At 39.4% G+C, this 27,961-nt stretch overlaps 3 protein-coding genes across 6 annotated transcripts; 1 reads left to right on the forward strand and 2 right to left on the reverse strand.

Moving 5' to 3' along the window:
* Positions 1–1,839: 1,839 nt before the first annotated feature.
* txnrd3 (thioredoxin reductase 3) lies at positions 1,840–17,839 on the reverse strand. The gene is made up of 16 exons (XM_058631862.1): positions 17,384–17,839; positions 14,279–14,339; positions 13,305–13,414; positions 12,811–12,918; positions 11,324–11,396; positions 11,116–11,235; positions 10,891–11,033; positions 9,533–9,648; positions 9,154–9,379; positions 8,784–8,876; positions 7,986–8,062; positions 7,144–7,300; positions 6,207–6,314; positions 5,066–5,161; positions 4,839–4,973; positions 1,840–3,472 (listed from the first exon to the last, which is right to left on the reverse strand). The coding sequence occupies exons 1-16, from the start codon at positions 17,498–17,500 to the stop codon at positions 3,410–3,412; spliced, it is 1,803 nt and encodes a 600-aa protein (XP_058487845.1). The 5' UTR covers positions 17,501–17,839; the 3' UTR covers positions 1,840–3,409.
* Positions 17,840–18,932: 1,093 nt separating this feature from the next.
* On the reverse strand, positions 18,933–22,574 carry LOC131461550 (PWWP domain-containing DNA repair factor 3A-like). Of its 2 annotated transcripts, none has more exons than XM_058632892.1 (5): positions 22,442–22,574; positions 19,704–19,799; positions 19,437–19,622; positions 19,224–19,312; positions 18,933–19,126 (listed from the first exon to the last, which is right to left on the reverse strand). In XM_058632892.1, the coding sequence occupies exons 1-5, from the start codon at positions 22,499–22,501 to the stop codon at positions 19,000–19,002; spliced, it is 558 nt and encodes a 185-aa protein (XP_058488875.1). In that variant the 5' UTR covers positions 22,502–22,574; the 3' UTR covers positions 18,933–18,999. The 2 variants fall into 2 exon arrangements, with proteins under 2 accessions (XP_058488875.1, XP_058488877.1); XM_058632894.1 differs by lacking the exon at positions 22,442–22,574 and adding an exon at positions 20,355–20,449.
* On the forward strand, positions 20,660–27,689 carry LOC131461551 (dentin sialophosphoprotein-like). 3 transcript variants are annotated; one of them, XR_009240489.1, is made up of 5 exons: positions 20,660–20,968; positions 21,035–21,169; positions 21,805–22,000; positions 26,161–26,460; positions 26,954–27,689. XR_009240489.1 is itself a non-coding variant. In XM_058632895.1 (4 exons), the coding sequence occupies exons 2-4, from the start codon at positions 21,989–21,991 to the stop codon at positions 27,029–27,031; spliced, it is 390 nt and encodes a 129-aa protein (XP_058488878.1). In that variant the 5' UTR covers positions 20,660–21,169; positions 21,805–21,988; the 3' UTR covers positions 27,032–27,689. The 3 variants fall into 3 exon arrangements, 2 of the variants coding, with proteins under 2 accessions (XP_058488878.1, XP_058488879.1); XM_058632895.1 differs by having other exon boundaries at positions 20,660–21,169; XM_058632896.1 differs by lacking the exons at positions 20,660–20,968; positions 21,035–21,169 and adding an exon at positions 21,227–21,441.
* The last annotated feature ends 272 nt before the right edge of the window (positions 27,690–27,961 follow it).

Consider the following 27,961-nt stretch of genomic DNA (forward strand, 5'->3'; position numbering starts at 1 on the left):
TACAGTGAGGACGTGTCTGCATGTGTGTGTGTGTGTGGTGAGTGATCATACAGTGAGGACGTGTCTGCATGTGTGTGTGTGTGGTGAGTGATCATACAGTGAGGACGTGTCTGCATGTGTGTGTGTGTGGTGAGTGATCATACAGTGAGGACGTGTCTGCATGTATGTGTGTGTGTGGTGAGTGATCATACAGTGAGGACGTGTCTGCATGTGTGTGTGTGTGGTGAGTGATCATACAGTGAGGACATGTCTGCATGTGTGTGTGTGTGGTGAGTGATCATACAGTGAGGACATGTCTGCATGTGTGTGTGTGTGTGGTGAGTGATCATACAGTGAGGACATGTCTGCATGTGTGTGTGTGTGGTGAGTGATCATACAGTGAGGACATGTCTGCATGTGTGTGTGTGTGGTGAGTGATCATACAGTGAGGACATGTCTGCATGTGTGTGTGTGTATGGTGAGTGATCATACAGTGAGGACATGTCTGCATGTGTGTGTGTGTGTGGTGAGTGATCATACAGTGAGGACATGTCTGCATGTGTGTGTGTGGTGAGTGATCATACAGTGAGGACATGTCTGCATGTGTGTGTGTGTGTGGTGAGTGATCATACAGTGAGGACATGTCTGCATGTGTGTGTGTGTGTGGTGAGTGATCATACAGTGAGGACATGTCTGCATGTGTGTGTGTGGTGAGTGATCATACAGTGAGGACATGTCTGCATGTGTGTGTGTGTATGGTGAGTGATCATACAGTGAGGACATGTCTGCATGTGTGTGTGTGTGGTGAGTGATCATACAGTGAGGACATGTCTGCATGTGTGTGTGTGTGGTGAGTGATCATACAGTGAGGACGTGTCTGCATGTGTGTGTGTGTGGTGAGTGATCATACAGTGAGGACGTGTCTGCATGTGTGTGTGTGGTGAGTGATCATACAGTGAGGACATGTCTGCATGTGTGTGTGTGGTGAGTGATCATACAGTGAGGACGTGTCTGCATGTGTGTGTGTGTGGTGAGTGATCATACAGTGAGGACGTGTCTGCATGTGTGTGTGTGGTGAGTGATCATACAGTGAGGACATGTCTGCATGTGTGTGTGTGTGTGGTGAGTGATCATACAGTGAGGACGTGTCTGCATGTGTGTGTGTGGTGAGTGATCATACAGTGAGGACATGTCTGCATGTGTGTGTGTGTGGTGAGTGATCATACAGTGAGGACGTGTCTGCATGTGTGTGTGTGTGGTGAGTGATCATACAGTGAGGACGTGTCTGCATGTATGTGTGTGTGGTGAGTGATCATACAGTGAGGACATGTCTGCATGTGTGTGTGTGGTGAGTGATCATACAGTGAGGACATGTCTGCATGTGTGTGTGTGTGTGGTGAGTGATCATACAGTGAGGACGTGTCTGCATGTGTGTGTGTGGTGAGTGATCATACAGTGAGGACATGTCTGCATGTATGTGTGTGTGTGGTGAGTGATCATACAGTGAGGACATGTCTGCATGTGTGTGTGTGTGTGGTGAGTGATCATACAGTGAGGACGTGTCTGCATGTGTGTGTGTGTGTGGTGAGTGATCATACAGTGAGGACGTGTCTGCACTTGTGTGTGTGGTGAGTGATCATACAGTGAGGACATGTCTGCATGTGTGTGTGTGGTGAGTGATCATACAGTGAGGACATGTCTGCATGTGTGTGTGTGTGTGGTGAGTGATCATACAGTGAGGACATGTCTGCATGTGTGTTTCTACTTTGTGAAACACATTGAGAACTGTGGGTCAGTATTAGATTTGCGGCTTTGAGTTCATATGTGACATTTTTCTACAGATAAAAAGCCTGAGAGAAGTGAAGGTGAACTATTCCTTTATTAAATCTTGAGAGAAACATAAGCTCCAGTGGCTCCACACCAACAAACAAGTTGTTTATACAGATGACCCATCAGAATAGTGTCCTCTAGAAGACTGAATACATCATTAACATACAGATAGTGCAGAGGCAGACAGCAAGATTCAACAAACAAGCTTTTTAATGAAGGCATATGTTTTTGTTCAAACAGTATAATTTAGGTTTATCTTCTTATGATTGTGATACAGCAGAGGGTTTGAGGTGTTGTATGTGCTGGCTCCTAATCTGTGCAGATTATTTATTTATTTATTTATTTTTTTTTTTTTAAATCAAAAGATATATTCTCCATGACTTGGATATTGACACATGAAGACAGCAAAGCTTTATATAAAGACCCAGGAAGAGGAATGTGTGAAATAATGAGAGAAGATGGCATATAATTAGGGACGAGTGGATCCAATATTAAATATTAGTATCTGCCTGGTACTGGTCAAAAATCACTGGATCTGAGATGAAAGCACAATTATCACAAAAATGCTTCACTGAGCACAGAGAACATCGGAACTGAACAATTTCTCATTTTCAAATCAGAACTACAATTAGTTTTTTTTTAACAATACATACACGTTAGAAACATGAGTTCTCATTCTTGCATTAGCTGTTAATAATTTGATGTGATAAGGCTTCATCTTGTTTTAAATCTATAATAACACATTATAGACTTGAAGCAATTCAAATAGGGCAGAAAAATCGATAGTTTAGATAAATTGCTCAGACCTAATGGGCCTTTGTCAGCTGGGGATGGCAAAAGTGAGTAAGTGAGTATGGAGGCCGAGGCAGAGACATGCGCCACCATGTGACCAGAATAAGAGTGAGCTGAACGTGTCTGCTGTTGAAGCTTCATGTTTGAGATAAAGACTATCAGACTGATATCCCATATCAGTAGATACTCAAGTTTGTGATATTGGTATCAATTCATCCCTACATTTAATCTATACACAAACAAACACACCCACCCACTTAAATAATGAGGTTACAATAACTTCAGAGCCAAGCATCCATTCAAACCCTCTGTGTGTTCATTTACATGTTTTATTTAAGTCAATTTAAGCCCAAGTGTTTTACATTTGGGGGTAGGACAAAGGGGCGGCGTGCGTGGGCGGGGGGGGGGGGGGGGGGGGGGTAGAGGGGCGTTAGCCATCAGGTGTTGCTGCTGCTGCAGAGGGACATCGATCCTTGCCCACCTCATTAGTGGTTACGGGCCAGGACGTCACAAACAGCCCAAACACACACAGACTGGTGTTGGAGCTCCTCTGAGAACATCACACAGGTGGCCAGTGGGGAAAAAACAAAACAAAAAAACAGCAGCGAAGTAACCCCACTGTTCAGCGGGCTGCTCTCATGTCACAGTTACAGAGCCTGAGCTGCAGACTTCCACAGTCTGGGCTCTACATTCTTCACGATCACTGCTTCAGACACTTGCTGTGTTGTTTGGTTTGTCCTGAGAAACAAGTGCGGAGTAAAGTGAGGATCTGGATGAGAGCAGCCTGCTAAACTAGCAGGGTTTAACCTCAGCAGCCTGCAGTGGTGATGTCTCCACCAGATCTCTTGGTCACTTCCAAAGTGGTGAAGACCTGGAAGGATGAGGACACACACATCAGTTAGGCAGGCAGAGCAGCTTTGTCATGCCTTCTGCAACGTCCACAAACACACAAGTAACAATACTGGAATCAAATATCTCAAAAAAAAATAAATAAATAAATTCAGTGTCAAAAAATTCAGTAGAGTCAACATCCGGGACACCAGGGAGAAGCAATCGATCCCTGTCTCAATTCATCCAAAACAATAGTAAAAGAGACGCCTGTAAAAGTGTCCACAGGACACCTCAAGACATTCATTATATTCTATATTTTTATTTTGTGGCGTTTGTAAAAACTTGCTAAAGACCATAAAAAGCCCAGAACAATCTTATATCCAAGAGTGACGTCACAGCAAAGCGCGGCCATGTGACGTCACGGGAAAGGCTACTGTCAGGGAACCGTACAATGTCAGAATCAGAATACTTTATTAATCCCTGGGGGGCAAATTGTTTGTCAACAACGTTCTCGTTGTCGACAAGAAAACCACAGCGTGTAAACTATTTTTATGCACGTGTAGTAGGGGAGGGGAAAAACATTCAGATGTGGACGATTCTGAATTAATTCACAAATGTTCAAATTCTGATTATTTAAACATTACATAACGGAAAATAAATGGTATGAAAAGGCAGAACTCTGAAGTGCAGCACATTATACATTTTATTTGTATGTTTCATACTGACAGCTAAAACTGTTTAACTACAAACAAGCAGATTTCTTATTTTCCCCCGTAACTATGAACCGTACCGTTACACTGTAACGTCCTCACACTGTGTTGGCTTGCATCCTAATAAATAGAAACTGATAAGTGATTCGTCCTGTCTGTTCAGACCTACGCCTCCAATTTCCGACAGCTCACTGAACGCAACACAAAGGCCATTCAAGCCATCCCCGGTGGATGTTATCCTTTTCCTCCACAACAATGGTGGGATGATGTAAACAGTTATCAGTGGTTACAGATCAAAAAGAGTTAATAAAGCAGAACTGATCAATAGAGCACAGCCACGCATGATACATGTCGGCAACTGATTCCAATCTGTTCAGGAATATTCTTTGGCTTAAGCCAGGAGGGCCCAACCAGTCAATCGCGGACTGATCCCAAGGCGAGGGTGTTGGAATAAATAAAAAAAAGGTTGGCTACTTGAAAAGTAGATCTTGGGTCAAATAAGGTTGGGCACCCGTGGCTTAAACGCTCTGTTATAGAGATATACAGTATATTCTCAGGGCTATGTTTTTACATAGGGAAATAGTTTGGTCTGTTCACTGTTCAGTAACTTGCAAAATAAGAGAAATATGAGAAAACAAATCGGTTGTTAAAAACCGTTGGGTTCATCAGACAGATAAACGTTGCCCACTCTGTTACCTCAGCACAGGTTGGGTGGATGCCGATGGTGCCGTCCAGCTGTTCTTTGGTGACACGACATTTCATGGCTACACCGAAACCCTGCGTCACCTCTCCTGCATTGGGACCCAAGTAGTGAAACCCAATGACTCGATCCTACAAAAAACAAAACCATTACTGTTCATGTGACACATTCATTGAATGTTATGAGTGCAGTTGTTACAAATGTGTCATAGTACTAATCTCACATTGTCAAGTTTGTTGCAGATGATCTTGGCATAGCACTTGTTGTTGTCCCTGCCGGGCACAGTGAACTCCAGAGGCCAGAACAGAGTGTGGAACACCTGAATGAAGAGCACAACCAGTCACAAACCCATGGTTCAGCTTGTATTGTCATTCTGGGTCACAGTTTTCAGGTCAGTTTTTATTTCTTGTATACAAGGAGAAGAAAAACATTTGAAATGTTCAGTATTTTGTTTTGTATAAAAACAACATGTTGAATTCAGCCATGATGACGAGGAATACTTCCAGATTTCAAAACAAAAAGAGCTCAACAAATACAGCCAGTAGTGGCATTACATGCAAATAAAAGCCACATTGATTCATACCAAACAAAATACTTCCAGTATGGAAACATTTTTCACAATTCGCTGTGCATTTCCGTCTTTAATGGCTTTACTTGGATCTGTATATGAAATTGCAACTCTACTAATCTCCTTAAATCTTTGAACAGCCCAACACTTTTTTGTTATTTCTTTGTGTTGTGTCTGAATTTGTGGGAAAGTGAACAGACAGAGTCCAGGAAATGCCTGTGTGATGTTGGCTTAAATGGGCAATCATGTTAGATGAGTTACTGTGAGCAGACTTCTACCGTGTTGAACTTTAATCTTAACTTTTGTGTGTTTGATTTATTTTCTTATATGTAAAGTGACCTTGAGTGTTTTGAAAGGTGCTTACAAATAAAATGTATTATTATTATTATTATTATTATTATTATTATTATTATTAACAAATAAAATGTATAATTATTATTATTATTATTATTATTAATAATAATAATAATAATAATGATAATAAACAAGAATAAAACACTTAATTGCTTCTCTTACCTTGAGTGTATGACTTTAGTATTAAATATGTGACCTGCTCTGCAGAGTGGAGTATTCTGTGTAGTTTCTCATGTATTCCATTTGTTTTGTTTTTTTACTTTTAGTGGTTGTGTCCTGTTTGAGCCATTTGGTTTTATACTTTTGTTTCTACATTTCCATTTGCTATGTTATCATCATTTCTGTTGTAAGGAAAACCCACTAACAAAATAAAAACTTGACTTAGGCTCTTTACAATATAAATTATACCGATTTACGGTGTCTGACCGTGTAGGTGTGTTACCTCAATGTTGCCCTGTCCGTAGAGCTCCGTAGCTTTCTCCTCCGACAGACCGCAGGCACCATACTCCAGTGGAGTGAAAACAGTTGTGGGCACATTGATGTAGTCACACTAAAAACATGGACAATTAATCATTATGTGTACTTGGGGGGGGGGGGGGAATAAATCCTTCCTACGAGTTGACCATTACAGCAGCGGAGGATCGGTCAGTGATGTCAGCAGATTTCCAATATAAGGGTCCCTAAAGCCAATTTCACACTATGCGACTTTTACAAGTGATAACTGTTGACACAGTTATATGATGCGCATCAGTCACCACATGACTACACAACTTGGGAGTGTTGTAGTCCTTGAAGGGTCACATGCATGAGTGACATGTTATCTTCCAAGTTGTACAGTATGTTTGTTGTTTCCGAACACGTTTTGGTCACATCAACCTCCACGAGAAGCGAGATGGAAGTTCACAGACATTGTATTCGTGTACTTGGGAGAACATTTCAAGCAGGCTATAAATGTGATTACAATACGTGTCTGGGACTTTTTTTAGTAATTCATAGTAAATGGCAACTGTCAATCAAACATCGATCAGGTTTTTTGTGTCAGCAAATTTAAACTTGAACGAGTAAATTGTTTCTGAAATCCTCTTCACATCCAGATAAAAATATATTTAAAAAATTAAATTAAAAGTCTGGAAAAGGTTACAATAGCAGAATACAGTGGAACTGATGCAACAGACACATTACATCTGATCCAGTCTACTCTGTTCTCAAAGCCTCACAGTCAAAACACAAATACAGGACTGCACGCGCACACACACACGCGCACGCACGCGCACGCACACACACACGCGCGCACGCACGCACAGCAACTTTTGTTGGATATAGGATATGATGGTTTTCAAGAAACCGCTTTAATAAGAAAAGATTTAATTCAGGTGTACCTTGAGGCTTGATCCTGCATAGAGGCGTCGTGCCAACAGTTTGCCAGCCTGGATGGCAACAGGTGTCAGCTCCCACTTGCCCTCCAGAATGTCTCCAATGGCGTAGATGTGAGGCACATTGGTCTGCTCTTCATCGTTCACTGGAATCTTGCCATTCCTGAGGATAGATATTGAGAATTTAGTGGAAGAATAAAACACACTAAATCAAAATCAGATTAATCATTTAGGAGCTTAAAAGCACTTGGGCAAGAGAAAGGTACTTGGGCTGTTTTCTGTGTCTTGTGTTGTGATCTGGTTAAATTAACTTGACCTTTGAACTCTGACAGAGTTCAAAGTAATTGGGTCTAAGCTTGTGTTGGGCAGCATGGGGAGGGGGGATCATATGACTCGCTGCACTCTTAAAGTGAACTCATGCTGTCTTAATCCCTGCTGGCCTCAGTCTGAACCTTCATTTCATTTTCATTTGCGACGAGTGGAAAGTCATTCTTAAAGACGTGATTACATGCAACAACTACAATATTATGGGGGAAACAAATCATTAACTGCAGTATTTCAAAACATTATTTTAATGTTTACATGTTAATATCCATCATTTATACATTACTGGAGTCATCATATTCTTTCAAACTGAAAAGCTGGTGAGACAGTACACGGGCGTTCCCGTTACTAAGAAAGCTGTACCATATCTTGTTCAATTCCCACAGTGCTCCAACATGCCTCCCCTGCAGAGATCTACAGGGCGGCAATAACTGCTGAATCACTGTGACTCAACCATAAGTCTTAAAGGGACAGGCCACCATGACTAATCAGGAAGACTCTATAGAGAAACAAAATACACTTACTTAGGGTTGACCATGACCCCTGTCTTGTCCAGACCAAGCTTGTCAGTGCATGCGTCACGGCCCACAGCTATCAACACCTGAGGAGCAAAGCAGTAGCTTTTTATTAGTATAAAAAGGGAAAAAGTCAGTAAAGACAGTGGTGTTTTTGTACTTCAGATTACTCAAGATCGAAAGAAAAAAAAACAAACAAAAAAAATAACATTACACATATTAATGTCATTCATAAATATATATTTATAAAACAAAGCAGTGTTTCAGTGGAGAAAAACATGCACTGTTCTTTTATCTAATCTTTCCTAAAAATATATTTTCAGTAGTTTTTAAAATAAAATGACCATTGTTTATTTATATATTGTCCAATTATTGCACATTTGTTCATAGAGATTTGATAAATCATGCCAAGTGACAAAAACTTTTTTCATCCAAAAGTAGTTTTTTGATTAAGAATCATGAATGCTTTGTTTTAAATTTAATATTTAGTTTATACATTATTTTTATTGAAAGTATATAAATACACCGCAGTACAAAGATAAAATTAGACCATCAGTGTTTCTCAATAACTTCTTAACTAGAACATATGTTTTTGCATTATTTGTTGGCACGCCTCAGTCAGCACTGATTGTTCATGAGTACCTCACACAACCACACTTCGACTTACTGATGTTGTCATACCTCATTTATTTATGATTAAATACATTGAAACTTAGGTCATACATACAAAATGGGCCCAGAGAGAACCGTCAAACAATTTGTCAACAGTAAAGCGTGGGCATAAAGAGAGGAATGAGGAGTACATACAGTGTTGTATTCTCCCTCGATGATCTCATCAGTTTCTGTGGACTTAGCCGTCACCTTCAGCTTTCCAGGAGCACCTGCTTCCAGCTCCTCTATCTGACGCATACAGACACAAGAGAGTCAGAAGGGAGGAACAAATCTTTGACTTTTTATCATATGTTTAACGAATTAAATGAGTTGTATGATAACATTTATGAAGCAATACATTTAGTCACAACACTTGTTTAAAATACACATCTGTCACAATTACTGTAATCACACTGTTTGTCAATATTCATTTCCACTGCACATAGAGTAGTCATACTGAAACACACATTGATTTTAATGGACATCATTCCCATTAGAGGCTGTGTTCAGTCTAGTGAAGACTCACTTTGACAGGGACGAATCTCCGGAGGAATTTAACACCATGTTCCTCCATGTGCTCTCCGGCACGGTTGGCCATTTCTTGGTCAAAGCCCCTCAGCAGGATGGATCGGACCATTATGGTGACATCAAGACCCAAGCCAGCTAGGAAGCCACCACACTCCAAAGCCACATACGACGCCCCGATCACCAGGGTCTTTCCAGGGCAGTAAGGCAACGAGAAAAGGTCGTCACTTGTGGAATAAGAAACAGACATGAAACAGAGAGATTTTTTTTTATTTTATTTATTAGCATAGCAGTCAGTAGCCTTATATTAATCAGTGATTGAGACTAGAGACATTTTGCAGAATTGGCTTTTACTGTGAATTCACCATGTCGGCTCTCACCTGGTGATGCAGTACTCCTTGTCTCCAGGAACACCCAGGTAGCGGGGTCTCTCGCCCGTAGCCAAGACAAAATTAGCTGCGGTGTAAAATGTCTCCTTCCCTCGTTTGTTTGTCGCCTGTTAAAAAACACAAAGAGAAGCTCTCAGACACTGTTGAAGCAGAGATAAAACATGCATTTCAAACAGAAACATTAACGTTAGGATTGATGTCACAGATGTGCAGGATGTTGTGAAACATTTGTATAATTTGGTTGCGATAATGTGACCTTAAGTGGAAACGTGACATAAAGGCATACAATAAATATGGAAAATGGGTTGGTTGTCACCGAGTTCAGTAGGGTGACAGCTGCAGGAAAGAAGCTTCCTCTGAACCTGCTGGTTCGGGTGCAGAGAGACCTGTAACGCATCCCGGAGGGGAGGAGGCTACAGTGGCGAAAGTCACTGTGTGCTTCTTTTAGCGATACATTTAACAATATCTTTTGCATTACTTATCCAAACAATGTGAAACTTGGCACTGCACTTACTCGTGCCTGTATCAAGACACCTGTCAAGTTTGAAATGTGCGAATAACACATGAGCTTTTGACCCTTCGTAATAATACCACAACCTTTCACTTCCGTTTTGACACACTAACCATTTTTAGGTTAAGTGTTTAGAAATGTGTGTTAAGACAGCAGATTGTAACTGATGAGGACTGTAGAGCATTATGATGCAATATTTCAGCCTCCATAAAGCAAGGCCTTTACTTTAAATTCATAAAAAAGGCTTATTCTAAGGCTATGAAAACATTACAATTTTTGAATTCAAGATCTTTTCATTGATTTTTTTTTTAGCTGAATGGTCATTATAAAGATATGAAATGAACATGTGAATATATCAATTCCAGCATGAATCTATGTACCAAACATGGAGTTAATGGGTACAAGTTAAGATGGAGGGTGGCAGAAAAATGACAAGGATGCAAAAGGAAAAGAAAAAAAAAAATGAATAGATAACAATAATATCAATCGAACAAAATAAAAACACAATTGTGTTAAGCTCTCGTTAGCATCTGCCACCCCCCCCCCCCACACACCTTTCGAAGACATAACAGCGACAGGAAATAAAAAGAGAGAGAACAATAAAGGGAAAGGGGATTTGTTTTGGCGTGGAAGTTGAAAGGCTGAATGATTGAAAAAGTTAAGTGTTCACGGTAGCACTCGCAAAGCACGTCTACACCATCTGCGCACTCAAATAAAAGCAATTACACACGTGTACAAAAAACATCATGTTCAATTTCTGCAAAATAAATTGTTCTTAATGCTACACATTTAAGTGTTGAACCACACAGACCTTCTCATATCAAAACTACTCACTTACCTTGATTTTGTGTGGTTCAATGAACTCTGCGTAGGCATTGACATAGTTGACTTGCTTGTCTCTCAGCGACAACCTGTAACCCCAGTTCAATGAGCCAATGTAGTCGTTCACTGCCGTCCTCATTGTCTCCCAGTTGTGTTTCTCTGAAGACACACATGCACACGTGACTACTGAGAAGGATACACGAACACTGATAGCAAGTCAGCATTGGATTCATGATCTCACCTGTCTGATCGAACTCCCAGCCATACTTGCGTGCGTCCTGCATGGCTGTGCCCAACAGAGCCGTCTGGTGCATCAGCTTCTTGGGAATGCAGCCCACATTCACACAAGTTCCTCCAAGGCCTGATCAGTACCACCACAAGAAAACTGTCAGCAAACAAATACTGCTTCAACTCTATGTTCATTTATGCCCAATGTGGAAGCATCTTACCCCAGGTAGTCCCTTTAGGTGTGGGCACGACAAAGTCCAGCACCATGACCTTCTTCCCCAACAGGGCAGCTTCCTGTTTTCAACAGAACCAGAGTTACTGCAACAATCCTATCTCTGTAATCCAGTACGTAAAATAAGTACAAACAACTGTGGTTACTAATGTGTTTTTTAGTCTTTCAAATATTTAACAAATTATAAAAAATAAATGAAGCTGCGTTTCCTTTATTTTCTGAAAAGATCAGTGTTCAAAAGACTAACTTGTGTTAATGCACCAAATTCAGTGACTTAAAACATGTTCACAGTTACCTCTGGATCTTTGGGGATCTGGTAAAATTCTCTCCCATTAGCCTGTCTCCGTTTGTTTTAGCATCCTAGGGCTCAACCGCTATCCACCATCTTGACATTTATGATAAAGACAGCCGCCTGATTTACGTGCCGTCTAGTAGAGGTGGTTAATATATATATCGTCCGCGATAGTATCATCATTTCAGTTTTAACAATGTGCAAATTAACAATATCTAGTATGTAAATGACTGAAAGACACGTAATGTGTGCAGAAAAGTCCGCCTCGCTGCAGCAGTGAGCGCTAGGGTCACATGACCACTAGAAGACTTGCAAGCACTTTCCACTCAGGGCAGCCGGTAAACCTGCACCGCACACTCTTCAAACCCACACTGTATCATTCAGAAGAAAAGTGTTGCATAATATAAACACTGGTCTACAAATACGTCACTTGACTTGTGTTTCTATCAAATAAGATCAGAAATATAAGAAATATAATTATTTGTTTATTTACAGCTACTGGATGTAACATTACATTTGAGTGGTGACGGTGGTGGGGGCGGGTTAGAATTTATTTCATGATTTACAGGTCATTATAAATTAGTTCCAAATTAATTTTGGAAAAAGCTGATAGTCCTAATATGTCTATACAGTATAATAATAGTATTCTTTTCTATGTCTATTTATTAATGACATTTGTGTCAAACTCTTTCTATATTTTAAAACAATTCATATAAATAAGAGAATATTAAATAAGAGTTGTTTCCTTTAATAATGCATCTATTGATATCATCTGTAAGCAATCAAGGAGTTATAACTCAGACAATTAAAACCACATTGCAATCATGGTAATGCCAGAGGGTGTGACATCAGCTACTGGAGCCCTATAGAGCTTGATGTTAATGATAGCCCAAAGAATAAAAAAAAAAACACATGCAAAGTGGACATGATGGTGTTAGGAGCTCATTACTAGGGGGTGTACCAGCAGCTTCCGTACCTACTTTTCTGTGCCTATGTGAAAGGATTTGTTTGATCCGCATCACAGTTCTTATGTTTTTTTCTTTTAAAATCAGTAAATTTGAACCAGTTACTCATCACAAGCTCACTCGGATTCTCTGACAAAACAACAAAATAGCACCACAGATCAACAGCCATGCAGGTTTTAACAGGTACCATAGTGAATGTGTTACAGCTTATCTTGTCACCTTTGAGCAGGCCAGGCCTCCAGATCCTCCTCCGATGACGATAAGGTCGTAGTCGTATGATTCACTGTCACAACCCAGTAGCTGCTGCAGGCTGCCATTTTTATGAGCCTGACAGAAACCGAGACAGTGATGTTCTCAATGTAATGTGACCCGGGACCCAAGGGTGGTCTTTTAGATGAGTCCCAGGGGAAAACGATCCCATTTTCGATGACTTTTTGGTTTGTCATTTTGGCTGACCACACATAAATTAACATGCTTACAAATCACTTCTATGTCAGATATGCAACATACAAATAGACTCTATAAGAAGAAAAGGCTATTCTTATTTAACATTCAGTTTAAACCCATACAGTTGTTTATATTACTCCGAATCACTTTAAATGTAGGTCTTAATTTATTTTATTTTATTTGTAGGTAACACAGTAACACCCAGCACTGCTGATGAGTAACCCATTAGTATTCTGAGGAAACAGTTACACCCATTTGCTCTTTACCTGCATTGTGTTGTCACAGCCACCAAGGTGTGTCTTGTTGATGAAGACATAAGGAACCGTTTTCTGTCCAGTCATCTCAAGCAGCATCTCCTGGTAACTGGTTCCATCCTCTGGAAGAATCAATGTTGTTTTTATTAGGGCTGAACATTTAATCGTTATTAAATCTGAAAAAATAAATAAATGTGTGATTGTTTATGTCTTTAAAACTCTTACGCTTGTATTACATTATAAAAGTTAATATGTTGATGATGTCTCAGGTGTCTGTCAGGATAACTTCCACAAATCATTCAGACTCTGCTGTTTACATGTAATGTAACATGGTCAGTAGTGATTTGAACGGAAAATCTCTCCCACAAACATCCCATTTGATTGTTTTTCCCAATACATTATATTCTAAATGGTTAATTCATTTACCACTTCATACATCCCTACACACTAGGGTCACTCAACAGCTGAGGCGGGGCGTAAATTACTCAAAGCAGAACGGTTGGAGTATCGAGATCTGGCCTGGGGCCAAGATTAAATTGAAGAGTGACTCGAAAGGATTTGGAAGACCAGAGTCTGGCGAAACATCCCCGCTACTACGATTACTGTTTTGGTCTGTGTGGACTCAAACTCTAAAACATTATATAATAAATATATGAAGTATAATAAATAGTTTTCTTTAAATATTAATTTAAGGAACATTTATAAACCAGGCAAAAGAGAAACAGCATACCAATTTTACTTCAACTGTAAACTAGTCAGTTACATTATTTGAACTAATAGAAAAATCACCAAAAATGCTGCAACTATTAAATGAAGTAATAAAAATGAAATAATAGAATCTTTCTGTTAAAACATCATTCATTCATAATACACAAAAGTGCAGCCTTTGCAATTTGCTATCTGTGTTGTCTCAGTTCACTTTTATGATTTGAATAAGAATAATTGTTGAGCTCTTCTGCAAACATGATGAGACATCCAAGTCTTACCTATGAGGTCCAACTCCTCCACGTTACACTTGACATTCAACTCTGTGAACAGGTCTTTCACCTGGAAGACACAATATGGTAATCATTACTAGAGGTGAGCCGATATACTCAGTATCAGGACTAGTCAGATACTGATCAGAATCACTGGATCGGATATCAGAAAAGAAACATAAAATCCAACATAACCCACAAACCCTGAATATCACATAAATGCATTGCAAAGCAAGCACTTTTTCTGCTTCAGAAACAGTACGTAAAACTGTAGATCCACCAAGTTGGACAGCTTTTTTTTTTGCGTTTCTTGCGTCTATTCTCATACAAAGCTTGACAAATGTCCTTAATTTTGGCTGTTGTGTTGTTCTCTGCCGTGTCAAGTTACACAACGCCTACCAAGTAAAAGGTACATTTCTCAGTCGAAACGCAAGCCTGACAGTACCATGAAACTTTTTCAAAAGCTGGTCTGTAAATTACACTGTTGACTTTTTTTGACATAAATATAAATATTCTTCCAATATGTCCATTTGGCTTTCAAATAAGACAAGTTCAGTTGTGCCTCATAATTTGACATTACTAAGAAAACAATGTGGCACTGCAGCAAGGGGAAGAAAAGCAGTACATTTTGTGAGCAACATATATGTCACTTGCTTAACTTTAACTTTGTCAATCAAGATAATTGTGAAAGTGGCCAGTAAATTACCTGCAATACACTGTATGTTGATATATAAATTTCATCATTTGGCAAGTGGCTTTTGTCATTCCATATTCTGCAACGTCTAGTGGCATAAGAGTAAACAGTGTTACTGTGGAGGTAACAATTTTGACACCTTATAGCAATTATAGGACATTTGATTTTGACACAAATGTTTTAAACGTAATAGCTAACAAAACAGAGTGGATACTAGAAAATTGTAAATATTTTATTTGTTGCTATTCTATTCATTTGCCTAACTTTTACCTTGTCAGTCAAGAGCCTTTTTGGACTCGCTGTATGTGGCCAATAAATTGCCTGAGATAAATAAACAGTCTTCTATTAAGTACCTAAAGGGGATACTTAGCTAAAAGTATCTTACCAGAAAATGACTTTAGTAGAAGTTGAAGTCAGTTTTTTTTATAATATTACTCCAGTAAAGGTTTTTTAAAGTATATGACATTTAATGTACTTGAGTATCAAGTAATTGTATGATGTAAAAGGTACTTAGGTTTTAGAATTAAAACTATTAAAAAAGTGAAGGATTGCACAATGGTGGACGAGCTGTATTTCAACTGGAATTAGGGCTGAACAATTTTGAATAAATACCTAATTGCAATTATTTTGACAGGAAATGTGATTGCAATATGATTCGCGACATCAGAGGAAATGGTCATTTTTACACCATTATTCTCATTTAAAAGGACTAATGTGTGATATTTGTGCAGCTCTGTGAGAAACCAAGATGTTCTCTTCAGTCTGTAGAAAAAGATGTATAATAATATTTCATCTAAAATGATATTTTGACACACATTTTGGCATTTTGAACAAATATTGCATCTCCTGCGATTTGAAAATTGCAGTAAGCTGTATTGTAATTTCAATAAAAATTTGATTTGATTGTTACACTAACAATGAACTAATAATGCCGTTGTTCCGACCCCTCACCGTAATCCCTTACTCATTCGTTCCGGAGTCTGACCCAGAATCAGAAGACACTGTGACAAGTCAACCACACCATATTGTAATATACGTATTGTTTTAGGTGAAGTTTGGTGCTGTGTCCTGCTTTATATTGCCCCAAGTTTGTGTAACAATCCTCCGTGAAGTGGTTGCTGCACATGGAGGTATTTGGGAAATGTAGCAGGGATATTCCCATCAAATATAAAAAATATCAACTGAGCTTTTCTTTGCACATTGGCAGGGAGCTTGTGGAGCGTCTGGTTTTGTTTATCACAACCCAGAACAGAGCAAACACTCGCTGAACCTTTTTTCCACATGTTCTCTACCGACAACGAGAGTGGTTCTTCTTCTTGTTCTTCTACGGTTGAAAGTATGTCACCGATGTGCCCGGACTCTAGTGCCCGGACTAGGAGACACTGCTGTTTACAGGAGTGGTGAAATTCGCCAGTGACGTATTTAGTCAACATAGTGCCTTGCTGCTTTGTAGCGCTCCGGAAAACAATGAAACCCTGCGCTCTCAGCAGTGGCTGAACTGATTGTTATGGACATTTAGGGCTTCATAGACGAGGTAATGACGCAGATACACATCCAAATGCAGCGTTAATTGGCACTTCCGGGCTGTGGCCTCTTTAATACTAAAGCTTTTACTTGACCAAAGTACTAATACTTAGTATATCTTGATCCAAGTACTAAATAAGGTCAAGACATTAATATGGGCTGTAATATGTGCCCCCAGAAACTGAATTTGAATCATTTATATTTTAATTTAAATTGCTAAACTTGATAATTGCATTAAAAAAATTAATTTGAATTCAGTTTTTTTTTTCAATTTGTATTGCTTAATTTGAGTCATTGCATTGGAACAATTCTATATATTTTCACATTCAGTTCTCACAATTCAAATTCAGTAAAGGAAGAGCAATCGAGCGCAGATACACAGGTCTACTCTTCGAACAGCACCTACGTTTTTGAGCTTTTAAGTTACGTTCTCAAAAACGAGGTTTATAAAAGTTTACTTAAAGTATACTTTTATAAACTTAAAAAATTTCCAATTTAGTCCGAAGAAGTTTAGATTTAGTATACTTTCTAGTACACTACAAGTGCATGGTCCGTAGTTTACTTGCTATACTTATACTCAAGCATACTTAAAATAAACTTCAAGTATACTACTTTTTGCTACGGGTAGAAATCAAGTACAGATACGTAAATGTTGTAGCATTACAACACTGTAACTAAACCATATGTGGACTCAACATAAACTCCCGAACGAGCTGGGACGTTATAATGCGCGGTGAACAGCGCTGAACACTTTGTAGCAATAAGACGAGACCATTAGCTTAGCAGGGACAATCCAGTAATTAGACCAAGCCCGATACTTGGCGGAATAAGACGGAAGTTTCTGAGCGCCGTGAAGTGGGTCACTCTTCGTCCCTATTACAAAACAAACACCTTACCTTCGTACAATACGGGCAGTAGCTTTTGCTGAAAACCATCACTTGATTTGAGTCAATAAGCTGCTGAATCCGGGATTTGAGTTCATTCTTCCCGGTGTCATTTTCAACAGGAGGCATTTTCAACCGATTTCCGTCTGCCTGCGCAGGGCAAGCCTTCGAATACACGTCTGACTCGGAGAATGAAGGAAAATCGTAGTTGCGTAGTTCCGATTATTTTGTAAAAAAAAAAATGTAGAAACGTCCTTCTTTCTCCTTGTCCGTTTTCTAGGAGACAATACTAGAGTGTAGCCGGCTACGTGACGAGTCTGCCAGGCACTACTCTGTCTTTCGTCTAGCAGCCGAGCCAAACGTCTTTTATCCGACACTCACGTCTTTCTACTGTAGGTGCGTTAGATTCCCACCGCCTGGTTCACCGCACATCACGCTGCTTGTCGTTGTGAACAGGAAGAACACCGCCCACCCGCTCAATGTTGTGTTTCAAACAAGTAGGTCCAGCTGCAGACCCGCAGACCACTCAACGAAACGCCCCTTTACTCAACGAAACACCCCTTTACTCAACGAAACACCCCTTTACTCAACGAAACACCCCCTCACACTCAACGAAACACCCCCTCACACTACCCGACACTCTGATTGGCTCTCAAGAGACTGCGTCTGAAACGTGATGACGTTTACTAACGTGATGACGTTTACTAACGTGATAACGTCTTCTTTTATTAAAACTTTATTTACACACGCGTATCTCATAGACACTTGTTGACAAGAGACTTTTATCCCGGTGTGCGACAGGAATAGAGAAGAATAAATACTCGTGTTGACTTTTATGAACACAGAAATGTACTTTCTGTGAAATTTGTGAATAATTAATGTCACTCTGTAAAGTATGAAATGTTATAGCCAAACTGCTAAAATATATAAATGCCGATTGGAAAAGTTCTTTGAACATCACGTTTACACAATATAGTATCACGTTTTTGTGATATAATTATCACGTTTATACAATATAATATCACGTTTATGTGATATAATTATCACGTTTATACAATATAATATCACGTTTATACAATATAATATCACAAATTCCACTTTGAACACACACTTTGAATAATTTCATTTGTTTTTGCAAACTTCCAACATCATGGCAACCTGTATGTTACAAAAAGGTGTGTTTAATATAGGCCTACATTTATTGAATGTCTTATTAGTCTGTAGTTTGACATGTTGTTCAACTGGACAGAACAACAATTAGAACTAATAAAAGTCTACTTGATCAGGTTTTTAACCTGAAAGAAACCCTCCTAAAATTCTGTGCTGGTGTGGTCCAGGTGGTGGTGGTAGACAGAAGTTAAGTAGACAAGATCTGCTGAGTATGTCATTAAGGAGATGTTACCTATTTCCAGGAAGATATGTGAAACATTGGTATCTGAATCAAACCCAGCCAGTTGGACATCAGTAGGTCTTTTGATGAAAGTAAAACAAATGCACTGAAACCCTTGATTCTGCACAGAAAGTTGTATAACTTTCAAATCCATGTAATGAATACAAGTGATGAATGATATATTTTCTTTATTTTATACACAACAGACTATCCAGCAGACACATTCACTACCCAGGGATTACAGGCGCCTGAGGAATTCCTCACACTCCAAGGCTTTCTTGTAACTGCTCAGGAAGCTATCCAGTTTCTGCCTCGCTTTTGAGGAAATGTGGCTCTGAAGCTGTTCCCCAAGCTGGGTTATCTCGCTGACAAGACAAAATGATATAGCAAAATAATGAAGTCGTTAAAGACACTCAAATACATAATAAGATATAAACTGAAAACCTAAACTATCCGGCTTACCTTGAGTCAAACTCTGTGCCACGCATGTACATCTCCTTGGCTTTGTCCAGGGAGATGGAGTGAACAGCTCCGAGGGCGTATACTGTTGCCTGTGGCATGAAGATTAAGATTTAAGATGGTGTTAGACAGTGACCATGTGTTAAAAGGAGACAGACATATGCAGTCATATAAAACATGTAGTCTACAAATCAGTGTCAGTGTCTGAGATCTCACCTCTGGCAAAAGTACATCCATTACGAATGCCACTGGATCTGCAAACCTCTTGTCTGTCTCAGTACGTTCGAGTACTTCAGACAAGAAGTGCATGACTTTGTCCACTTGTTCATCATCTTCAAAAAGAAGGATGACCCTGTCCTGTTTCTTGGCCCAAGGAGACACCGTGTTGCCTGTGATGATGTTCTATAAAAATTGTTAAGGATTTTAGTTTGGGTATTCATATACAAATACACAAACACCACACTAAATGCCATTGTCACTCACTTTAAGGTGTTGCAGCATGCCCTGATCCTCTGTGATTACACTGGTTAACAGACAACATGCCTCGCGTCGCTTCTGTTGGGCTTGTTGGGCCCTTTCCTAAAATTAAATTACACATAATATGCAACACTGAATACATGTGATTAAGAACTTTGAATAAGACATTTTCTTTCCCTGATTATTTGCACTTCCTCTGATAAGAGGTGTCATCCTGGCTGGCAACTTGTTTGGCCACAGTAACATCACTGCCCTAAATGGATATACAGATAAGCCTGTCTGAGAGGCAAATTGTTACATTACTTCTGAGAACAATCATTATTATCAGGGGCATCTATAAAAATGCAGGAATCTTGAAACTTTTTCTCAATATCTAAATTCTCAACAAGAGTGAAAATAAAATACACATTGACTTAAGATTCTACACACATGAAGTACAGTACACATAGATGAAATGGCTCCAGCATTAGTTTACTTTACTTTACTTATTTTGAGTTTCTGATACTCAAATGGATGAGTTGAATAGTTTGATGGTCACAGTTATCCATGGTCAGGACAAACAGAAATAACATCACATTTCATAATACATAAGGCTCATGGGGAAATTAAAGCCTTTCAGCGTTGAAATGAAAAAATATTTGATAATTTAGGACTTACCACCGTACTCCACCATTGACCTTTGGTGTCCCTGCAGATGGGACACAAGCTTTGCATAGCTCCCCTTTTTTGTGCAGATCGGACACTGATAAGTGTCCGAGTCCGAGTCTCGCATTTGCCTTTAAGACTTTCCCTGTCCTAAAATATATGCAGGCTAACTGAAATAAATCAAATCAAATGTCACTGTTGACTGTGATTCAACAGAACTTCTAATTTCTAAACATGAAAAATATTATTCATCATTAAATCTTTTATCTTAACAATTGTACAACTGAGGTCACACGTTTTCAAATGAGCAAAGCTGTGTGCAACTTGTCAGAGTCATTTAAAGATTAAAAAACAGATAAATACTAATATATAGAGATCATATAGTTTATCTTATACGTTTCTTGGTTGAAAATGAGACAATGTTATATTGTCAATGTTATAACCTGTATGTGGCAATACGTAGTTCATTGTCCTGGTAACTGTCAGGTGTGCTGCAGTTCCACACAATCACCGTGGGAGACTGCCACATAAAGGCGGGCGTAAAGCACCTGTCAGCCCCTTGCTTGCTGGAGGCTGGGTCGCGTCACTCCTGTGCTTCCTCCATTTCCGCGTTCGTGTGGTTACAGGTGGGCTGCCGGCTGCACTTCTCACGTATGTCGCCCATCCAGTGCTAATGTTATTGTTTTATAAAGGTCCACCTGGGTGTTGCTGCGCGCTGTGTGCCGCGCTGTGTGCCGCGCTGTGTGCCGCTCACTGTCCGCCGCTGGTCGCTCTCGGGGAGCGTGATTCCTCCGTCCCACGCTGTGTTGGCCGGGATCGCCTGATCGGTATGTAGTGCAGTGGTCTTAGCTTCCTCCTCCAGCCATTCATAAGTTTCTCATTGTTTGTTCACTTCATCGTACGACGACTGACCGTAACGGCGCAGCGCCGACTAATCTGCTCCTAGAACCGCTGCTGCTTTGCTTCCGCTTTGTCTCTTCACTTCTTTCCCTCATTTAAAGAGATTATTTGGACTGATTGCTGTGCCTCATTGGAACTGTGTGTTTGAAGAACTGATCGCCTCGCTTGCATCGGCATTTGCCGCTCCGCCGGTCGCTTGGTAACGCGTCGCCTATAGTTGGCGCAGCTTCATCTTAAACTGTGTGTGTGTGTGTGTGTGTGTAATTGCATGAGAGGACAGTGTGGGAATATACATTTGATTTTGTTCCTTTCTGGTTATTTCTTTGATTTCATTTGTAATTTGTTTTGCTGTAACCCATAATTACAATTATTCTGTTAGTTTTGGGTTATTATGGGTTGCTTTCCAGTTGCTTTTATATAGAATTTTGTTTATTTGTCATTGGATTTAATTATTATAATTCCTGTACAATTAATTCTTTGATTTCTCTTTTGTTATTAGTTATTGTTTTGTTTCATTATTTGTTGTAGTCTAATTTGTTGCTTTCTGGTCGCCCCCATTCAGGTGCTGAGCCTACGGTGGTGGATTGGTGTCCTGGTCACGGTGTCCCCTTTTTGTTGTGTTAGCACTTTGTAGCTTCTTCGTTTTGTTTACTTTTATTTGCTTCACGTGTGGTGTTCCTGGGATCCCCTTTTCTTTTGGATACGGTTTATCGCTGTAGGTCTCAGCACTGATTGGTTTCCCTTATATGCCCCCTTACGTGAGTAATTCTTTTATATTACTTTTAAAATAGAAATTTGTGTAAATAAAAGTGTTTTTGTATTATTGAACTGCCGTCTCTGTCTCGTTGCATAACGAACCTCAGTGCCTCCCTTTATTTGGGGTTAGTTCACTTAAAAGAAATCCCTGGGTGAAATTCCCAGGGTGGCGTTGTCTGGCAACAATTAAATCTATCGATGCTGCCTTAAAAAGGCATTCCCCCATACCTCGTGTCGCCACATGTACATATAAATAAAAGAAAAAAAGGGAGAAAAGAAAAAAAGGGAGAAAATCGCTGCGTCTTGCTTGCTGTTACAATCGCTATCGTTACAGCATGCAGACATTACTGGTTAATAAACCGCACTTAATTGATTTAATGGATACAAATAATGACTATTCATCCAGTGTTCAATATCTAAATGTGATTTTTATCCATTCTTACCTTTTCCTCCGTCATTTTCCCGTGTTTTTCCCGTGTTACTTTTTCGGGTTCTCTCTTCATACTCGGTCAACGTAAACGTCATCACGTTTCAGACGCAGTCTCTTGACAGCCAATCAGAGTGTCGTGTAGTGTGAAGGGGTGTTTCGATAAGTGTGAGGGGGTGTTTCGTTGAGTAAAGCGGTGTTTCGTTGAGTAAAGGGGCGTTTCGTTGAGTAAAGGGGCGTTTCGTTGAGTGGTCTGCGGGTCTGCAGCTGGACCTACTTGGGTCTGCAGCTGGACCCTTCTCACTTGCTCTGTGAGAGAGCACCAGGACCCCACAGTGCAAACTAGACTGCCCACAATAATGCCTGAACAAAATAACATTTTTAACATTTTTCAACAGGCAGCTACCTGCACAAATAATAAGGAATTTACAACAACAAAAGTGCCAATGATACATAATATATGACCAGAATATGAACAGAATTTCCCTGTTTTCCTTGTTTGCTTGTTAGCAATTATTAGCAACTAACTCTGGTTATGTAAGAAAAAAACAAATGCCCAACTTCAGTCAAAGCAGCTGAAATATCACTTTTCATGTTCTGCACATACTTATTGAACAAGTGGAGTGATACATGACTTATTGTTTATTCATAATGGTTTTAATGCACTTACTCATAGCTTCATACCTCGAAAAAACTGTCTGACCTCTGATCTACATAATACAGGATGTATTATGCTTTCAATACTATGTATATTTACTATGTTATTTTGGGGGAAACAATGTCATGGAAGGAGGGGTCATGACCCCTGGCTACAGTGGGCCACAGTGGGCTTGGTCTGCCGAAGATTGTTTTAGGTCTGGACTTAAAACTCAGTGCTGTGTTGTCAGAACATCACCTGTGCTCTCTCATGTCTGCTCTGTGACTAATGTGGAATGTTTCTGCTTGGCTCTGAAGTCTGTATCTGGTTTAGTATAAATAAATAAGCAAAGTATTATATTCAGATATATATATATATGAATATACTGTATATATATATAAATATATATATATACAGTCATGTGAAAAAAATAGGACACCCTATGAAAACATGTGTGTTTTTTAACATATTTAGACATATGGATATTTAATATCAATTTTAACAATACTGAGATATTCAAGTAATATAACTAAACAAGTAAAACTGAAGAAAATACTTTTTAAAACTTTCTGTAAAATGTAATAAAATAAACATGCAATTTCTGGTGAGGAATAAATTAGGACACCCCCACATTATCCCCAAAATGGCTGATATCACACATAGGTGTATCACATCAAGTGCACATGATTAGAACATTGTTACTCAACATTTTGAAGGAGGCTTGCCCTATTTAAACCTCAAACATTCAGTTTGGTGTGCTCCTGACTGTTGACATGAGCGTGAACACCATGGTGAGATCAAAAGACCTGTCTGAGGCCTTCAGAAAGAAGATTGTTGCAGCTTATGAGTCTGGTAAGGGATTTAAAAAGATCTCAAAAGAGTTTGAAATCAGCCATTCCACTGTCCGGAAAATAGTGTACAAGTGGAGGACATTCAAAACAACTGCCAACATGCCCAGGTCTGGCCGTCCAAGCAAGTTCACCCCGAGAGTAGACCGCAAGATGCTAAAAGAAGTCTCCAAAACCCCTAAAATGTCATCACAGGACCTACAGCAGGCTCTGGCGACTGTTGATGTGAAAGTGCATGCCTCTACAATCAGAAAGAGACTGCACAAGTTTCATTTTCACGGGAGGTGTGCAAGGAGGAAACCTTTACTCTCCAAGAGACACATTAAGGCCAGACTGAAGTTTGCCAGAGAGAACGTAGACAAAGAACAGGACTGGAATAATGTTCTTTGGACAGATGAGTCTAAAATTGAATTATTTGGACAACAGAACATAGGACATGTTTGGCACACACCAAATACAGTGTTCCTGGAAAAGAACCTCATACCAACTGTGAAGCATGGAGGTGGAAGTGTCATGGTTTGGGGATGCTTTGCTGCAGCAGGACCTGGCCAGCTCACCATCATAGAATCCATCATGAATTCTACAGTGTATCAGAGGGTGCTTGAGCAACATGTGAGACCATCTGTAAGAAAATTAAAGCTGAAGTGGAACTGGACCCTGCAACATGACAATGACCCTAAACATACCAGTAAATCCACAAAGAATTGGCTGAAAACTAAGAAATGGAGAGTCCTGGAATGGCCCAGTCAAAGCCCAGATCTTAATCCCATTGAGATGCTGTGGGGTGACCTGAAACGGGCTGTACATGCAAGAAACCCCTCAAACATCACACAGGTTAAAGCATTCTGCATTGAGGAGTGGGGGACTTTCCTCAGACCGATGTCAGAGACTGGTAGAGGGTTACAAGAAGTGTCTCACTGAAGTTATTTCAGCCAAAGGGGGTAACACTAGGTATTAGGGGGTAGGGTGTCCTCAGCTAGAATATGCATTTATGTTGATGTCTTTTGTTTAATGAGTAAAACAATGTTATTTTTTGCTGTTTACCTGCAATTATATCACTTTCTTTTCCAGAGATAAATAAAAACAAGATTAGACATTGATATGTGAACATTTCTTAATGAATAACTAACTATTTTATGGGGTGTCCTAATTTTTTCACATGACTGTATATATATGTATATATATATACATGTGTGTGTGTATATATACATAAAAATTCATTACGTTAAAAAAATAAATAATCAATAAATGTTTAGGTCTCATTTTAAATTAAGATAATTTTATCTAGTTCAAGAATTGGGAACATTCCATAAGGATGGAAAAGCACAGAAATAAGCAAGGAAATACTGAGACGGCTCATGAGACAGCACAGGTAAGTTATTTTGGTAACTTTTTTCAGTGTTTGTTAGTAGTATACTGGTAATGTATTATATAAATGTTTTAGCATTCAACAAGGTCGTGCAGCAGTTGTAGGCCAGGCCACATGTTTAGCTAAGCTAACAGCATGGAGAGGTTTCCTCTGATTTCACCACAGAATAAACTGTAAAACACTAAAACAGTGTCAGAACAAGTGACTGTGATGTTTTTACATTAATACTTTGGATATTATATTACATTATGTACACTATTTAATCACAACATATACTGCCTGTGGCTATTAAAATGCAACACTGACTTTAAAAAAACAAGAAAATCATTATTTGCGCAGGGATTTTCTTTCCAAAATTAAAGTCACAGTATTTTGAACTTGGTTGGACTTCATTGGTGAAGTGAACACAGGGCCTTCTACAAGCACTGGCTGCCGGCCATATAGCCCACAATTATATTATTATAATAATGATAATAATAATAATACTATATTATTATTGTCATTATAACTGCTACTACTACTAATAGTAATTATAATTTTCACAATAATGACTATAAATATTATTTTTCGATTTTAATAAAATTAAATGTTTTTCTAACAGACTGACAATAATGTCAATAGCAGTCATTAAAGTTGTGATTCCCTGGGCTTATACTTATAATAACTTTGGCGGCTGGATTTTTAAGATAAATATATTAATGATTAATTGAAAATCGATAGTTAATTATCCAAAGCTAGGAGAGCAGAATAATGGTGTGTCTGAGTTATTCTGCACCATAGAGATATAGAGTGTTTATTGTTATTGTGATTAATTGTTTCACTTCTAAACAGATGTCTTTAAGGTTTGAGCTGTTGAGTGAAAAACTTTACTCTCCCCCCAGGTGGAAGTGTCCAATTTGATTGATTTATTCTACAGCTCTGATTCGGACAAGATGCAAAACACAGAGACTACGTTTGAACCAGTGAAGTCAGATTCCTCAGACAACCACCCATCAACACCATCATCCACTGAGGATGAGGCCCTGAAAAATAAGCACCAATCAAAGAAGAAAAATGGCAGAAGGGCCTTGGACAAGGCACCATCATCCACTGAGGATGAGATGCCCCTCGGATCTCAGGCTTCCAGCCTCAGTGTTCCTAAAAGACCACTGCCAGCGAGAGACCGCCACTCTTCAAAGCAGGTAGCACTGACAATGCCAGACCTGCAACTAACGATTATTTTCATAATCGATGAATCTGTCCATTATTTTCTCAATTAATCAGGAAAATAATGGACAGCGTAATCGATTATTTTCATAATCGATTACGCTGTCCATTATTTTCTCGATTCATTGTTTGGTCCATAAAATCTCAGAAAGCCTTAAAAAAATGTTGATCAGTGTTCGTCAAACCTGGAAATGATGATGTTGTCAAATGTCTTGTTTTGTCCACAAACCAAACTGATGCAATTTAAATGATTTTTTTGCTATCCAGAGCAAAGGAGTGATGAAAGCTTAAACTAAACTAATTAAATTTAAGATCAGAAATCTTGTTTTAATCATGAATAAAGCTTTAAAGCGATTAATCGATTATCAAAAGTTGTCAATTAATTTAGTAATCGGTTAATTGTTTCACTTCTAAACAGATGTCTTTAAGGTTTGAGCTGTTGAGTGAAAAACTTTACTCTCCCCCCAGGTGGAAGTGTCCAATTTGATGGATTCATTCGACCACTCTGACCACCCATCATCAACACCATCATCCACTGAGGATTAGGGATGGGTATCGAAAACCGGTTCTTGTTGAGAACCGGTTCCGACTGTTTTGATTCCTTGGAATCGTTTGCCAGTTTTGCAAACGATTCCCTTATCGATTCCGAGCGGGCGCGAATGACGTCACCACGCACGTTGCGTAGCTTACGCAAGATAGGTACGCAACGTGCGTAGCGACGTCCAGTGCAGTGCAGCCGGCAACATGGCACCCAAGCGGTACAAACGCTCGAAAGTGTGGTTACATTTCACGAGAAAGGGTGACAACAGGGTAACTTGCAATATTTGCAAAGTGGAGATTTCATCAACGGGAGGAAATACTACCAATATGCAGAAACATTTGCGCACACAGCATGCGATAACTTTGAATGAATGTCGCGTTTTCGATACGCTCCGGAGTGATTCTCAACCCAGCAGCAGCAGCAGCAGCAACGTTAGCATGTCCTCCTCTGCTGTTAATACCGCAGGTAACAACACTGCCTATCATGTTAGCGCCATTTGCCTCGTTGTAAAACCTGCTATTACTAACAGTTAACATTAAATGAATGCCTTCTGCATTTAATTTAGAAAATGACCGTGACAAGGGGCTGACTGGCTCAGAGGCTGGCAGTGCATGTCTACCTGTAGCCCCTCTTTTCACGGAGGCAGGGAAAGCTATGACCCAGGCGAGGGTAGATGAATGTCACCGAACAGTGACAAAGTTTGTTGTACGTCATAGCTGTAATAATGCACAGTTCCATTGAGTTTGACTGAATTCGTCACTGGCTATTAGAAAAATGTTACTGGATGTTACTGGCCATTCTTGTATTTGCCACAGAATAACTTATCTTGTATTGTATGTTGTTAATTTCTACATACAAGAATATTTATTTTATTATTATTATACCTCAAGACAGTTTGTAAAGTCATGTTACTTCTAACTGAACTAAAGTTGATT

Source organism: Solea solea, chromosome 6 (assembly GCF_958295425.1).
Source record: "Solea solea chromosome 6, fSolSol10.1, whole genome shotgun sequence".
NCBI lineage: Eukaryota > Metazoa > Chordata > Actinopteri > Pleuronectiformes > Soleidae > Solea > Solea solea.